The sequence below is a fragment of the Vespula pensylvanica genome, chromosome 8, assembly GCF_014466175.1.
Source record: "Vespula pensylvanica isolate Volc-1 chromosome 8, ASM1446617v1, whole genome shotgun sequence".
Lineage (NCBI taxonomy): Eukaryota > Metazoa > Arthropoda > Insecta > Hymenoptera > Vespidae > Vespula > Vespula pensylvanica.
Window position 1 is genome coordinate 7671654 of NC_057692.1, and position 16769 is coordinate 7688422.

The following is a 16769-nucleotide window of genomic DNA, read 5'->3' on the forward strand; positions in this document are numbered from 1 at the left end:
AGAATAGGTTCCGAATAATTTTTTTTTTTTTTTTTTTAATATATTAATACCATCGATATTCATACTTTTATTTTGATTACAAAAGTATTTTACATAAGAATATATTTTTGATATCATAGGGATATCATTTTTTAATAAGATTACACAGAGATTCTTTTAAGCAAATGTTATTACTATTCGATTATCATATAAATTAAAATATCGTAGTAACACCAGAAATATTTAAAATGCATCAATAGTTACGATTTCCAAAGCTGATACGCCGCTTTGTTTAAAAGGTAAATAAACGCCTCCGTAGACTTGCAAGCCAAACATCGTAATGTTTTCCACGTCCAGGGGTTCCCCATCTGGTATTTCTTGACCACGATAGTAAGGCTTAAAACTATCTAACTTTAAGGACACAGTTGAGAATTCTTCGTTCGACATCGGCACCTGGATTAATAACGTACAAAAAGAAAAGAAAGAAAAGAGAGAGAAAAAATACAAAACATAAGAAAACGTGCGTACATTCGTTTTGTTTCAATAATCTCAATAAATTCATTTTATTTCAACTTACTTGGAAAAATTGCTCGTAACTCAAATCTTTATTCGAATCTAATCCTTTATGTCGAAGGACAGCCTTGTAATGATTATTCTTTCCTTGTCCACGACAAGTAATCACAATAGTTTCGAAATCCGTCAGATTTAAATTTACTCGGGTTCTCACACCGGCAAATCCAGCTCCGTTGGGTTGCGGATTGAGAAGAGTGAAAAAGATTGCTCTCTGAAAGACTTGAGTTTTTTGCAAGACCAGCGTGGCTTTCGATTTTCCGACTGTTCTTACGGTATCCGATATCTCCTGCCAATCGTTCATGTTATCCATCCTCGTAAAATCGAACAATGTCATTTTCCTCCTGCCATCAAACATCCCAATGCTTGGAATCTCATCGAAGCGCAATGACACGTAAAATGCCGCTTTCGCGAATCTTGTTTTATGCTTTTGTCAAGTTTAAGATATCGATCTTTCGGAGTGTATACATATATATATATATGTGTGTGTGTGTATGTATGTATGTATGTATGTATGTATGTATGTATGTATGTATGTATGTATGTATGTATGTATGTATGTATGTATGTATGTATGTATGTATGTATGTATGTATGTATGTATGTATGTATGTATGTATGTATGTATGTATGTATGTATGTATGTATGTATGTATGTATGTATGTATGTATGTATGTATGTATGTATGTATGTATGTATGTATGTATGTATGTATATATGTATGTATGTATGTATATCTTACCCATTTGCCGGTTGCAAAAACGTGAGACTCATGAGGAAAGCAACGGTTATGCGATGATTCAACATTGGCATTATCATTATCCGCGAGATGCGTGAATTCAACGACCTGGAATATTAAGATGTAGATAATGGAATAGCGGAGAATTGCATTAACGAGGACGTTGATTTAAATCTTGATTATCCGCGAACCGTATCTACGATATTTATTTGAGAAATTAATTATTAAGGTAAACTCGAATTATTTTTCGATGGAACGTTTAACATGAAAATTTCGTTTTAATCTTATTTATTATAATATGATCGAAATTTGCATTTTTTATTATATAAAAAAAAAAAAAATAGAAATTTATCCCGATATTTCTATTTTTCTATTTTTCATCGAGAGATTCATAAGATAGAAGAAATTTATTGTCTCGTCGAAAATTGAAAATGATTAGATGTTATATGATATATTTATCAAAGTTAATTACGACTTGTTTTTCTCGAGAGAAACACCGAAAGCGTAATCTTATAATCTGCTCAGACTAACAGACGCGTGTTTAGAATGTAAATAAATACAATCGAGTAGTTCCGTATGTTCCAATATGACCTCAGTCGTCTCTCAACGTTCTTACGAGTAAGATGTTCGCGTAGTATATCGTATTATTTTCTAAGACGTTCAATACGACGTATATATTAATATACGAAAATCGATTAATTAAACATATTGTTTATTTAAAATATTATCTATTACGTTACTTATTTTATAGAAATAACGATAGAAAAACTTGGTTAGAATGTTCGAAACTTTGGAAGTTGAGATTTAATCGCTAGATGGCACTGCACTGCGCCATTCATATCGAGTTCATTCATTCATAAGTAAGAAAGCGTTGAAATTCATTGAAAATTAGACGTTTAATCTATCCGAATAGTAGTTTATTTTTAAGAATAATTATAGAAAAATGGCTGCAGATAATAATACCGTGTCGTTCAAGACAGCGCCAGGATTTTGTCCCGATTGTGGATCGATTCTTCCTCTGCTAGGTGACAAGGGCAACGTATCTTGTTATTCTTGCAAACGAAGTTGGGGACATGAAGGTTAGTTTTTACAATTACGTTTCATTTCTAATATTACTGCGCACGTACCAAACTACTAAGAAAAATTTAACTTCTATAAATGTTTAAATCAATTCGATTCGTTTCTTTTTCGATAAAAATTCGTTATGATTTAATAAAGATTAAAATGATCTTCACTTAAAACGAACAATTGAATCAGACGATATTTAATAATCAATTATTTTCATCAAGCGATTTAATAGTTAAGTTTAATACACGTAGCTCGAATACGAAGAATAGATCTTTCGAAAGCTTTGTATTGGATGACTAATAGAAAATATTTATTTTTACTCTATTTTAATATAGCATATAAATCTGATGTACTTTTAGTTTTTGGTGATATGGCTATGACTTATACTATACCTTTTAAATCAAGGAGTTTTTACTCTCGTGCAAAAGAGACCGATGACAATGATCAGGGTGACGATGGTCCAATAGTCGAACGTGGATGTCCACAGTGTCAAAATGAAAAAATGTCATATATAACATTGCAATTAAGATCAGCCGATGAAGGACAAACTGTGTTTTACACATGTACCAAGTGCAAGTACGTACGATGCGATAAATACGCCACTTATTTTTCAATTTCATTGAAAGTTAACAGCATAGATAATAAGTTATAAGATTTATAAAATTTAATTATAGCTGTTGATATACAACAAATTTAATTTTGTATTACAGATTCAAAGAAACAGAAAATTCGTGATTTGGATATGTTTTGGGTCTTTGTTTCTTCAAAGTGAAAAATTTCAAATATGGTAGTTTAATTCATTTCAATACGATCACTCTCTTCTAATAAAACATAGAACTTTATTTATGATACACTCAACAAATGATGAATGAGAAGGATATATAAGTATTTTTATAACTCTACAGGGTCAATAGTACAATTTTGTTATAACAATATATGGATATCTTAATTAAATAGTAATTAAGTAATTTCATATATACAGTATGTCAGCATAAAAGGTAACAATTATTTTAATAAATTCATTTTGATCCACTTTTAAAACTGTTATGATGTAGTGGTCCTTTGATTAAAAAATCTTATTAGTCATAAATTTTTTCTTCGATAATCTTCCTCCTTTATATGACATTAACACACTGTTAATTGCCCACATTCTAATTATAGTTCATAATAGATATGCTATCTTGTGTCACAAGAAAAGGGTTTCATAAACTAATAGAGGAACTTTGTTATGTGAACTCTGAGTAGTAAAATTCTAAGAATTTGATTTTGTATTTTAAAAATTTACATTTGCAGTTTCTTGCGAGGGCATTCTTATTATCGGACTTATATATAGTCAACTTTTTTTCGTAATATTAATACATAATGTAAAAGAAAAATTATTTAAATACATGTGTAATTAGTATTTATGTTTCTCAGACTAGACCCGCCGATTAGATGATACAATTACCTATATGTAGTTTAATTATTTTCATTAAACTTGAAGTACAAAAGATTTTCATTAAGATACAGTTCATGTAATATATAATACGTGTCATTAGATAAAATAATAAAATAATAATCCATTCTCAGAGTTTTACTTAGTGATTGAAAAATAAGAGATTTGAATACTTTAATATTAAAATTACTAAACGTATACATATAATAATAATAATAATAATAATAATAATAAAGTATATGCCAACAAGATAAAAATGCTCTCTCAAAGTTCGAGATCTTTATTGGCGTATATAACTTCTCTTATCAGAAGTATCATTTGCCATATTTCGTTAGGCTCGCGCGATCTAATATTTCTTTAAAAATCGGACAATCAATCGCACGTAGTTTCTTGTACAAAGAGAAAAGAAAAACAAGAGGAGATAAATATCCTATCGGGATCGCTTTGGAAAAGCGATTTTTAATTGGTAATAAAATATATAAACACACAAACTTTATGGAATCTGAAAATCAAAGCGCCGATGCGCCATTTGATTTTCTTAGGCCTTCGATTTTACTAATGAATTCAGATTTCTTACAAAATGTATCAAAGACGTTTCTCATAAATCTGTTTTTTTTTTTCCGTAACTATACCGTCTCGTCGATAACATTATCACGACGACCTTCGTTCCGACCTTCTTTTATTTATTTCTTATTTTTCTCTTCCCGAATTATGTACACTAACGTTCATATTACATTATTGTACATAAACTATGTACAAGTGGTAAATTATTTACAAATGGACTGTGAGGCAAATGGTGTATAAGGTGCCTAGATTGTCATTAAAGTTCCGTGCTTTAATCATGACGATGTTTGAAAGCATTCGTCTAAAAAGTTTTCCAACGAGTGGTAGAGATGTGTTCGCGATTGCAGAATTCCATGATCTTCGTCGGTGTATGTCTAAAGAAAAAGAAAAAAAATATATATATATATATATAGTACACGATTTGAAATAAATATATGGAAGTTTGATAAAAGAAAAAGATAACTAATCGCGAGATGAATGAAAATAATAATGATTCTTTTACTTGTTGTCTAAAAAGTATATCCTTTTGTTCGAGAACTTTAGCGAGCATCAAAGATTGTTGATAATGCACGTTATCGTCGAGAGTACCATGGATCAGATAATACATTTTTGTCTTTATATTATCGACTTTGTTCAACAATTGACCCTTTTCATATCCCTGAAGATTGTCAGCGACGGTTGGTAGGCCCATGAATCGTTCCGTGTATATTGAATCTGCAATTAAAGTTGGGTTACTAATTAAAGGATATCCTTTGGTTCAACTAATACGATAGAAGAGATTAATGTGTTTCGTTATAACAAAGGGAGAACCGGTGTCATGGTATATATAGCGTTCATAGAACTTGCACGGCTGTTCTGTGGAAAGTTGGTAATTAATGTTCATTAACGCGTGGTCATTTATACCCTCGATCTCTTTTACTCTATTTCTTTTTTCTCTCTTTTGCGTACACGTACTATTCGTAATTAAACCGTCACGATTCTTAATTTGAAACTTGCGTTGGAACGAAATATTCGTTGAAAAGAAATAATTATGTGAAAAGATTGAAAAGATAAATGATAGAGGTTAAATATATATATATATATTTAAATATATATATATATATATATATATATATATATATAAAAGAAAATTTTAAATAAGACGTACCATATAGAGCCCAATCCGTGACCGGAGCTACAGACATGCCACACTTGAAGACACCATTGAAATCCATAGCGAGTGACATACCGGTGGCGTAACCTCCATAACTCCAACCCCAAATTGCCGTCCTGGTGCGATCGATGAAGGGTAACTTATTCTGCAGATGCCTGAAACAGAGAGATAGACGCAACGTGGAACGGCGATAAATATTAGAAGAAGGAATACAAGGTTAAGGGTAGAAAATAGAGATGGATAGAACATGAGAAAGGTATCTTCTAACTTGTTCCTTTCTCAGTTGAACTGAATTTTGGGATCTTGAATAAAAAAGAAGGAAAAAAAAAAAAGAAAAACCACAACACCCTTAAGACAAATTTTTAATGCACTCTTCAACTTCCTCAACCGGAAGTGGTAGCAATTCTGTAAAAGCGAGTATGAAATTACCCTTATTTTTTTGAGAATAATGCGGTAAAGTAGTGTAGCTTGTAAGAGGAAAACCCTGTTCTTGAGAAGCGTTTCGCACGATGGTCGACTAGTACGCGATAAAGATCAAGACTGACTTTATCCACCTCCCCTTTCCTCTTTGCCCCTTGTTCTCTCTTTCTTTTTTCTCCTCTTCGTTTTCCTTTTTCTCTTCCCTCTTCTTAATCCTCTCATAACATAGAAATATCCAAGAACTTGGTGTGCACGCTCAAGTAACACGATTGTCTTCCTTACAAGACAGGATAAGTGGCTTGAGAGTTTTTTTGTTACAGCACATGGCTGTGAAATCCCTTTGGGCTAACGTAATATCTTATTACGTCGACAATGTCATGGTTAATATAACGTTAATTAATGATCAAATATTAAAATGATTTATCGACTCATATATTATAGAATTTCTATTAATTCGAGTAATTCAATTCGTTTTCCCATGTTTCTTTCATTCGAAGAAAAAAAAAAAAAGGAGGAAGACAAGAAAAGAAGAGTAAATTGCTTATCAAAATATGTATCGTCATTAGATCCAAACGAATAATTTTTATCTTATCTAAAGTATCTTTCACATTATGGTTGACTATCTTTTTTCGAAGTACACGTGCGTACCATCAAGATTTGGAGGACAGTGTGACGAAAAATAAGATCCTTTATCTTAGCCTTTTTTTTCGATTTTTCGAAAGAGACGTTGTTTCGCCTCTGGTACGTCTGCTAATAATGGCCCCACTGGGACCATACTCTATCCTCGTATCGTACGTGGAAATCTGTAGTAGTAGTAAGCCACCCTTTCCTGTCTGTCTGTCTGTCTGTCTATCTATCTATCTCTATCCATATCCCTATCCCTATTTCTCTGTCTCTCTTTCTCTTTTTGTCTTTGTTTTTCTCTCTCTCTCTATTTTCGTTCTTTCACTGTGTAACAAGAGACACAGTCACGAAGAACATAGTGGATTTCGTTTTCTTCGTGACTTATTCGCTTTGTAAATTGAGCCAAAAAGACTTGACGAATCCTTAGTTCTTTCTTCTTTGAACGCAAGAATCCAATAGTTCGCAGAAACAGAATAGTAATAGCAGTATAGTATAGTACTATTGTTGTAATATAGATAGAAAACGACTCTTCATAGTTTTGTTGCATTGCTTTCTCTACTTTCTTTGCTTTCGCTTTTCGTTCTTCGCGCCCTTCATGCCCTTTTCATAGTCTTCCCATTTCTCTCATGTCATGTAGTACTGTTGACGTTTCTTTGGTCTTTTGTTGAAAATAACTTTCAACCCTCCTCCTCTTTCTCTACCCCTTTCCACTCCCACCCCTTCTTCATGCATGTAGTAACACGGCGCCGAATTCTTTTGTTAGAAATACTTCGGATATCTTTTTACATCCTTCATCTTTTTATTTAAGAAAAGAGAAAAGGAACCTTTCAGAATAATCAACGTGTTATTTTTAATTAACTTCTTATTCTTGTATTCGTGTGTTGCAGCACGATCCTTAAAAAATTTCAATTTGAAGGTATCATATCCGTTGACGATGTACGTCGGGTAAGTCTTAAAAGTTCTTGCCGTTTCTACTTTCCTTTTTTTCCTTCTTTTCCTTCTTTTTCCCTATTTCTCTCGCTTTTTCTGTAAGTGAAATGAAACTTCGGATGAAGACGAGGGAAAAAAGTGGATGAGGAATGTAAGGTATATACCTAGGCGTTACTCGTTTAAAACCATTTCACGTAAGAGATAAAAATCAAACGATCAAATTAAGTGAAGCTACGCGGGGATCTATCAATTTAAGAAATTGGGAAGAATTCAAACGTGACACAATAATAGTCGGTAACATCAATATTAAAAATAATAACAATGATACTATTGTTATATGTAGTCACAAATTACTCGTAAAAAATTGCTAATAAAATTTGTCAAAATAATCGATTGTATCGACGATATATGTCGCATGTAGTACATAAGTGTGTAACAGGCATCTATATATAAAAACAATTTAAATGAGGACAATGTACGTTACGAGTAGAAAAGTTTTAGAAAGCTAAAAGTTCGAGGGAGGAAAAGGAGGGAAAGAGAGAAGAAGAGGGATGAAGAGCAGAGGTTAAAGCGAGTCGGACGATTCCGCAATCGCTTGGACGGCTTCCAATTTTGCGACTGGTTTTTTACAGAGCGGACGCGATGTGACGCGCCAGCAAAACATCTCCCTGTATATACTTGCACGTATTTTCTATACGTATATACCTATGTACCTTGATATAGATATATGTATATATATATATATATATATATATACGTACACGTACACATACGCATATATATATATATATATAACATACACACGTAGGAAAGCAAACGTGTATTGGAATGGTACGTAGCAAATCGAACTAAAACGTCCTACCTTGTTTCTCGCTATTCCATCTCCACCCTCTTTTTTCGAAGAATCTCACTTTCAACGTAGTACCAAGAGTAAATTTACGAAACACAATGTGGTTTACCATCCGGTTGTCTTTTGACGATCTGCCGATTTCCTGTACGAATCAATTGGACGGAAACTCGACCTTTGGTGAATCGAAGCTTTGAAGAATCTTTGAAGAAGTTGTATATAGGATAGACAATCGGGATTTCCAGTGAAACGGTACTTCCGTATATCGAAACGGAAATAAAGCTTTTCTACTAGAAAACAGAAGAACTTTTGCGATTGGAAGTTATGTATCTTTTTAGGAACCGAAATAAAACACATACGTCACGTAATGTTTTCTGTGATTGGTCGAACCGTGGTCTAAGATGAAACTATATTTCTCATGGAACAGATAACTTTGTAGATTTTATTGTAACGACTGAAATATCGAAAATAATAAGTTAATAGTATCGTGGATATTTGAAGTATACGCGTGTTTCGTTTCTATCATTTTATAATCAAACGTATTGCCGGTAATGGCCGTATTAAGCTTTGTCTAGAATATATATTTCACATTTTATTAAATGCAATATATATATATATATATATATATATATATATATATATGAATGATAGACCTTGAATATAGAATTACTGAATATTATTTCAGTCTCGAATGGATTGTGTACTATATTACTAACGAGGTAACATGAGTTACTATGGTCGTTATTGAATTGATAAATATAATCATAAAATTCCTTGACGCATAGAGAAAATTTCAATCTTATCGTAATTAATAATCGAAAATAATTTAACATACATGAAAGGTCTCGTAGATTTGAAAAAGTCGTAAAATATTGCGATATCTTTATCAAACATATAAGTTTGGTGTGCCATAACTTTAAGGGATAGCTTTTGCCTCGGTTCCTCGGACCCTTTCCGTCGAAACGAATTACCCATGACAGCGAAACGAAAATACGAGCATACCGAAGGCTACGGAGGGTCGAACGAAAGGGAAGGGAAAAGATGCTCTACTACTCGTGAGCCTATAAATTCGGATGAAGCTAAAGAGCAATTTTCTTCTTGCGAACGTATCTCTGTAGCTTCTTATGTATAAAAGAAGACTTAGGAAAGTTCGTTGAAAAGTAAGTATATATTCGAAACCAAAATGAATAAGAAAAGAAGAGGGAGAGAGAGAGAGAGAGAGAGAGAGAGAGAGAGAGAGAGAGATAGAAATTGGGCATTAGAACAAAAGTTAGTTATCTCTAAAGCAGTTGGATTAGAAAATTAGCAATCCAGGTGCGAAATAAGTTATACGGTCAACGAGTGTAACGAGGAAAAAAGAACTAGCCTATAATTAGTTTTCAAGCAAACTTTCATTAACGATTCTCGAGCGAGCCAAAAGTTTCGTTGTTTCAAATTTTCCTTACCTTCCTCTTCTAGACATTATAAATTCTGGTAAGAAAAGAATGCGAAAGAACGATCGGGTTTAAAAGAATAAAAAGTTCTTCTTCGACAAAAAAAAAAAAAAAGAGAAAAGAAAAATAATAAATTAAAAGATGATTGCTCTTTCTCTCTCCCTTTCTCTCCTGTCTTCTACCGTTTACAGTTTGACCTATAACATTTATAAGAGTGCTTGCATAATGTACAAGCAATTCATTTTGAATTTCGCTTGAGTGTAATTTTGCATCGCCACATATAGGAAAGTTTTGTCCGTACTTTTACTATGGATTATTCGAAGCGATATCGGGCCAACTTTCCTTGTTTAAGCGTGAACGCGAATAGCGGTGAATGTTCTCTCTCTCTCTCTCTCTCTCTCTCTCTCCCTCCCTTGCTCTTTCCTTCTCTCGTGATATTTGTCGAGAAACTTACCTCGTTACATTAATCTGGTCAATGATTTCAACGGTACCAAGGTTCCGGTATCCGGCGAATAGCATGCTGTTGCCCATTAATCCGGAGCCCCTGCCGTCGATGGCAGCGTATATGATACTCTTGTTTGACACGAGATATGTGCCCCAGTCGACGTTGAACTTTTCTGTCACTTGATATGTGTCTGGTCCGCCGTATCTGGAAATAAGAGGAAAGGAAGTCGCATAACATGGAATAATTCGATACCGTATCGACAATTTATGAATCCTTTGTAATACAGTGACGAGAAGAATATATTCTACTTGTTTCTGTTTTCTTTATTAAATTATTTTTTCTGTTCCTTTTTTTTTTATATTTTTTCTTTTCTTTACTATCTCTTTTTCTCTCTTTCTTTTTCTCTTTCTCTATCGTCCATCTTCAATGAGATCAAAAGCAAATTAACCATACGTCCTAACGATACACTATCGGATATCTATAATATAAGTTTGTTCGATTGTTATTATTGTTAATTCAAATTGATTCGGTTAGCTGTCGTCATCCTTTGATATATCCTTTACCCGATATTCCGACGATATCGAGATTTGAAGGTAATCAAATCTTGATGGAAGACTGAAGATCCCCTTGGTCTCCTTTCGCGCGGAAAAATATCATATTTCGTGATCGGGTTGCTAGACAATAGGAAACACGTGCTCTGGAAGTAAGTACTTATGTAGGATGGTGAAAATTTTCGATCGTACGACGAATATATATATATATATATATATATATATATACACACATACATACATACATACATATACATATATGCTGAACGAACTTGAAGGTATATAAGAGAAGGTTCGATCGGTAGTATGTAAGTACGAAGGGTACGAAAGGTACGAAGACTTTCTTATTTCAGCCGGTTAATGTCCAAGACGGGTTTTTGCCATTTTACGAGGTGAAGTAGATAATGGAGAGAGTAGGAGCGGGTAGGTCGTGAGTATAACGCCTATAAGCTCTTCATACTTAAAAGTTCGGGTACCGTTCTAGCAGGTCAGACTACAAATTAGGCGTTATTAGGATTTACGTCGGAAGTTATATCGGCACTGGAAACAACGATGGTAATGCGAGCTATACTTCCGCCATTTGCGTGTCGCACGTTTATGTATAATACGTATGTAAGTATACGAGAAAAGGAAGATACTCGTGTGTGCGGTTAAATTCGGAACTGGGAGTGCCGAAAACACGAAAACTCGCTCGCGCATTTCGCTGTGCATATTTAATAGCATAACCTCATGTGCCGTCAGATCTTTCTTTCCTGTTTTTACTTATATCCCTTTCCCACCAATGGCGGTTCCGACTTACGTCGTAGATTTTATGGGAATGCTTTTGAAACGTCTATTATCGTGAGCGAGCTTTCGAATTTTTAACATCTGAAAGAATGTTAGAAATAAAAAAGAAAAGTAACATTTGCAGCAGCGAGATAAGGGATTTACGACAAAAAAAAAAAAACAAAAAGAAAAGGAAAAAATAAATATGAAATTGGTAGAGAAAGGATCGGTTCATTCGATGGTTCGCGTAACACGATGTTTTTTTTTTTTTTTATTTTTTTATTTGTTTTTTAATCAGATCAATTTTTATGAGAGAATACGATTTATGCTCGATTCGACCCGACAGAGACATATATTTCTAAGCAACAAGCTCGCTATTGCACGGACATCTATTCTTTTGCAAAATGTAGAAATATCGTCTAGCGATATATCCTTCAGGTAACTTAACTCGATCTACGATTTTTTCTTTCTTTCCTTCCTTCCTCCTTTCTATTTTTTTTTTGTCTCAGCACGTTCGGAATAGAAATTTATTGCTAGATCGCGAGTAGAAAAGAGAAATGAAGCGTTCGTCGCGTCGATTCGGGGAACGACGTCATCGTGAAATGTTTTATTCCTAAGGTGCAACGCCCGGAAGTTTCAACTTCTCTTTTCTTTACTTCTTCCCCTTTTTTTTTTCTTTTCCTTTTTTCCTTCGCAACTCCACGTCCCTTCTCGGGCCTTTTAAACTTCTTCTATCAAAGAAGACGAACGTTCAATCGTACTTTTTCGTTTATCACTGCCGTATCCGGCTTGAGTACGTAAGGAACATAGATACGTTATGCCGTAACCGATTGATGATCTACTCGTGATGCATCGTCATATTTCCCGCCGGGAGAAAAGAAAATATGGATGCTTTTAGTGCTCTTCGTTCCCTTTTCTATCTTTATCTCTTTCTCCTGCTTCTTTCCCCGCATTTCTCCGTAGCTACCTTTGACCGCGAAGATATGTGTGTATCGAGGAAAAAGTCGATGCTAAAAGTTTGCCAGGCTAGACGAGAGTTAAGTGCTTTCGTTGAAAACACTCGATTGTGTAAGGGAGTATATCCGAACCAACAAGGCTGTGAAGGGTTGGAGGAATGGAGGAGTAAAGGGAAAGTGGGAGAAGGGAGGAGTTACGTAAGCGTGAGCGCGCGATATGTAAATTTGCGAAGATAGATGCGACGCGGAACACATTTTTATCAGTGTTACGAATAAAGAGAGAGTACCTTGTCGAAAAATAATCTCTTGCCCGAAAGATACATACGATTTTCACTTGGAGCATTGCTTTCATATGGCTTACCATTAAATTGTTACACGTATCGTATATATTTCATAATCTAATATTATGATCTGTGTATATATATATTTGTGTATATATATATATAATATTATATATAATATATTCCATAATGTAATATTATGTAACAATTACATCAAGCAATATCATGTAGCATCATCTCCCATTAATACCCTTACCAAATTTAATACTTTCATTCAACTATCTTGTGTTCATCATTTTTTCATATAAAATTATTTGTTAGCTTTTTCATCAATTACAAGCAAACTCAATATTAAATGCAAAACGAAATAAAAAACGATTAGGCCGGCGACGAAGGTAATAATCAGTGATAAAGATAAATAATACGAAGACAAAATCGGACGGGGTAAAATTATTGGGATATGAAGTAAAAGGTTGGAATAACCGAATAACTTACACGTAAACCAGCATAGGATACTTGGTGGCACCGCTCAAATCAGCATCGGGTGGAATCAGAAGCCTCACCTGGGCATTAAAACCACCGGGAACCGGTATTTTGTACTTATGGACAATCGGTTGTGCCTTCGATACCAATAGTTCTGCAACAGCTTCGTTATCTTCCCAGATAGCAATTTCTTTTCCACTCTAAAACAAAAAAATAGCAATACGATACTTAAATAAGTGATATTATATTTTCGGGATCAAAAAGAAGGACGCTAATTAATAATTTTCAAAAAAAGAAAAAAGCTAATAAAATAATACGCGAGCCACATCGATTCCCTTAATCATTATTTTTACGAATGTTAATTAGATATACTCAAGAGACTTTCCTAATCCGGTAAGTACACTTGATTCAATTTCTCTCTTGCGCTTCTATTTCGTACCTAAAGCATTTCCCAAACAATGACGTTTCTAAGCACTATAGCGACGTGCATATTGAAACGCTTACCAAACGCGGTCGGAAGTTTGCATAATGTTTAGTTGTTAATGGAACAAAGCTTTCGAGCCGTCTAAAACGTGGATTAATTTCAATTAAACGTTCTTAAAATTTTCTCCCGAAAGGAGAACTTCCTCTTGAATTCAATGACAATAGATCTTTACTTGAAATCTTGATTTATCTCGAAACGTTATATATTGTTCCATTAGGACAAAGAGAAATTAATTACAGGGAGATCATCTCGAAATATTAAGAAGATCGTCGAGCGATTAACAATATGTACCATTTATTTTCAGACAATACTTCGAAATAAAGAAGAGATAGTATACATAAGGAGCAACTCCAAAAGAAAAACTTATTTTTCTTTCTTTCTTTCTCACTCTTTTCTATCCTTCCTCTCTCTCTCTCTCTCTCTCTACTTTCTCTTTCATCCTTTTCTGACGCACCTATACACACACGTATACAGAGAAAAGGAAGGCACCCGACGTAATTACCGGAGCAGTCTGAGGAAAACTAATTACCGGCACTATCCAGCCGTGTCGGAGTAAGCGATAAAGATGCAGACTAGTCAGATCTTCGCGTTCGTGTGCCTTTTTGTCTCTTTCGATCGTGATAAGATCGTCCTACTCCTTTCCCGTTTTTCCTCTTTCTCCTTCTCTCTCTGTCTGTCTCTCTGTCTCTCTCTCCTTCTCCCTCTCTCTCTCTCTCTCTCTCTCTCTCTTTTCCTTTCATGGCTCATCCGGTACTAGAAGCTTTTCCTAATTTTCTTACTTTCCCTCACTTCCTTCCTCCTTATCCATTCACTGAGTGCTAATTCGATTATAATGGCAATAGTTGACGCGTTTGCTTGTTAAAACTCCTATTTCGCAGAATGGCGGACGTTAAGTACTTCGAATTAAGAAGTTATCGATATTGTTTAAAAATTATTTAATGGCATATATATTAGATGATAAAAAGAGGAACATTTGAAAAGATATATAAGCAAAATTGTATTTTTTCGTCTTTAAAACAAAATTTAATGTAATCCGATAATTCGTTAAATTACTTCGTTAAAATTTATTTATAAAATTGATTAAGTAATAAAGATTAAGATTATTGATTAAGTAATAAATTACTTAATCAACATTTCTTTTTTCTTCTTGTTCAGTTTTTTTTATAGATTTTCTAGAGAAATTTATGAGTCAGTCGATCGTCGTCAAACAATGGAAAATGTACATTTACGTCTTCGCGAGTGCGAAAAAGACAATAGAGAGAAGGCAAAGTATGTAAAGCTAAATAGAGAAAGGAGTGTAAGGGGTTGTAGGGGTACTGGAAGTTTCCACTTGGTAAAAGTAGGCTCGACGGAGAGTAAACGAGCTTCTCTTTGACCCGACAGTACCGCGGGAGGCTTCTGCTTCTATTTTCAGTACTGTTTGATGGATCCGTCACCGAGTCAAGTCGTCGTACGCTTTTCTTTGAAAGAATATTTCCCTTTCTTGCCTTCTCGAATTTCTTCGATAATTGCCGATCACTACTATTGTCTTTCAACCCTTTTTTAAGTATTTCCTTTGAGCGAAGCCGCTTCAAGAAGATTTATTTTTTCTTTGTTCTTACTTCTATAAACTCTAGTGACTCGTACAGTGTATTCCCATAGAAAGAATAAAATGTATGAGAAGAGTAGATCTCGTATGCATGTGTATATATATATATATATATATATATATATATATGTATATGTGTGTGTGTGTATGCGTGTGTCTATCGTGAATTTTTATTTATCGAAGTCTTTGACTTTGTTTGATAATTGGACATCGTTTAATTCGAATAAGAGCTTCGAGTGTTTCTGCTATTATTGTTGTTGGCATTTTTTATCTTTATCAGAATCGACATTGTTTCGTAGTTTTCTTCGACTTATTGGTTTAATTCGAGATTTTTTTTTTTTTTTTTTTTACTATATAGAGATATTTATCGCGATATGTACACCTTAGAATGATTAAAAATCATGAAATATGTAAAATTTTGAAAAAAAAAAAATACTTACTCTGTTATAAATGAAAATTTCTGGTACACCAGGACCTGCGCAGGTTAGCACGTAATATGAATTGTCGGTGGAGAACTTGGCAGTATTGTACAAACACCGGGTGCTATCGGATTCTCTGAGGATGTCGCAGCTGAGACATTTCGGTTGGGCGTTCAACGTCGACAGAGACAGTCTGTACAAATGTTGTTGTCCTGTCTTTTGCTCGGACGTGGCCAGATAGTATCTGAAACAATCAAATAGAATTTTCTATTTGTCTCATCTTAAAAATTCATAACGTAGATATTTCATTTAATATTTTCATATTTAATATATTGAGATATGACTATTTTATGATTTATGAATTAATGTTTAATAGTTTGATAATTCTTTCTTTTTATGATATATGAATTTTATTAAAACTGAGTAAATAAAAAAAAAAAAAGTAAATCATTCGAGAAAAAAAATAAAATAAAATATTACGATCAATATGTTTTAAAATATTTTCAAAGCGACGTTGCGTTAATCGTTTTTACGAGTTCTTTTTTTTTGCAAGAGATGTACAATTTAAAAATTCGAGATGAAAATTCTCGTTTCGATAGTCGGACATTATAGGTCGTAATTTGTTATCACGTGTTTTCTCTTAATAACTCATTTATTCGGATTATTTGTAAAAATTGTGAAGTATCAAATCGAAGCTGACGACGGCTAATTTGCAAGGATGAAATAGAAACTATTTTGAAAAAAAAAAAAAATCTGAACGCTCGTCGAAATAATCCCGTACCTCGTTTTATAGTTTCATCGGACGATGAATTTTTGTAATTATATTACTAATAAAAATTTTTAAACGAAATACGTTCTTCAAATTCATACCGAATGAATTATTTGAAAATATCAATGAAATGAATTTGTTAAATTGAATTATGCATTCGTTAGCAATAAGTTGAACAATTATTCGGAACAAAAATTTTATTTGTCGTCAGTTTAAAATAAAATTGCGAGTTATCATGATTATTTATCTTACACCATTTTGAAAA

General features: G+C 33.5%; 3 protein-coding genes across 16 annotated transcripts in view; 1 reads left to right on the plus strand and 2 right to left on the minus strand.

Annotated features, from left to right (window-relative positions):
* Positions 1 to 45: 45 nt before the first annotated feature.
* On the minus strand, positions 46 to 2375 carry LOC122631170. Its single transcript, XM_043816509.1, has 4 exons — positions 2253 to 2375; positions 1293 to 1397; positions 557 to 893; positions 46 to 432 (listed from the first exon to the last, which is right to left on the minus strand). Exons 2-4 carry the CDS (start codon positions 1367 to 1369, stop codon positions 223 to 225), a joined length of 624 nt encoding a protein of 207 aa, XP_043672444.1. The 5' UTR covers positions 1370 to 1397; positions 2253 to 2375; the 3' UTR covers positions 46 to 222.
* On the plus strand, positions 2050 to 3127 carry LOC122631171 (DNA-directed RNA polymerase I subunit RPA12). Of its 2 annotated transcripts, XM_043816511.1 has the most exons (4): positions 2050 to 2149; positions 2229 to 2368; positions 2717 to 2933; positions 3068 to 3127. In XM_043816511.1, exons 2-4 carry the CDS (start codon positions 2233 to 2235, stop codon positions 3090 to 3092), a joined length of 378 nt encoding a protein of 125 aa, XP_043672446.1. In that variant the 5' UTR covers positions 2050 to 2149; positions 2229 to 2232; the 3' UTR covers positions 3093 to 3127. The 2 variants fall into 2 exon arrangements, with proteins under 2 accessions (XP_043672446.1, XP_043672445.1); XM_043816510.1 differs by lacking the exon at positions 2050 to 2149 and having other exon boundaries at positions 2156 to 2368.
* Positions 3128 to 3176: 49 nt separating this feature from the next.
* LOC122631168 (venom dipeptidyl peptidase 4) overlaps positions 3177 to 16769 on the minus strand; it is a 274219-nt gene continuing 260626 nt past the window's right edge. For 12 of the 13 annotated variants that reach the window (XM_043816493.1, XM_043816499.1, XM_043816500.1 and 9 more), the window contains 6 exons: positions 15757 to 15979; positions 13257 to 13444; positions 10218 to 10412; positions 5504 to 5664; positions 4859 to 5070; positions 3177 to 4730 (listed from right to left, as the gene is read on the minus strand). In XM_043816493.1, the coding sequence (XP_043672428.1) occupies positions 4632 to 4730; positions 4859 to 5070; positions 5504 to 5664; positions 10218 to 10412; positions 13257 to 13444; positions 15757 to 15979 (1078 nt within the window). In that variant the 3' untranslated portion in view covers positions 3177 to 4631. Of the gene's footprint in view, positions 4731 to 4858; positions 5071 to 5404; positions 5425 to 5461; positions 5665 to 10217; positions 10413 to 13256; positions 13445 to 15756; positions 15980 to 16769 lie in introns of those variants that run through there. The other variant, XM_043816506.1, reaches the window with a different exon arrangement.

What these genes read in the sequence shown, in the direction of transcription:
- LOC122631170 (XM_043816509.1), bottom strand. Translation starts at nt 1,369, where the DNA reads ATGATAATGCCAATGTTGAATCATCGCATAACCGTTGCTTTCCTCATG. An exon ending in TTTTTGCAACCGGCAAATGG is followed by an intron (nt 894 to 1,292) that starts GTAAGATATACA and finishes GTTTGATGGCAG; the next exon opens with GAGGAAAATGACATTGTTCG. An exon ending in GTTACGAGCAATTTTTCCAA is followed by an intron (nt 433 to 556) that starts GTAAGTTGAAAT and finishes TTATTAATCCAG; the next exon opens with GTGCCGATGTCGAACGAAGA.
- LOC122631171 (XM_043816511.1), top strand. Translation starts at nt 2,233, where the DNA reads ATGGCTGCAGATAATAATACCGTGTCGTTCAAGACAGCGCCAGGATTT. An exon ending in ACGAAGTTGGGGACATGAAG is followed by an intron (nt 2,369 to 2,716) that starts GTTAGTTTTTAC and finishes ATGTACTTTTAG; the next exon opens with TTTTTGGTGATATGGCTATG. An exon ending in TACACATGTACCAAGTGCAA is followed by an intron (nt 2,934 to 3,067) that starts GTACGTACGATG and finishes TTTGTATTACAG; the next exon opens with ATTCAAAGAAACAGAAAATT.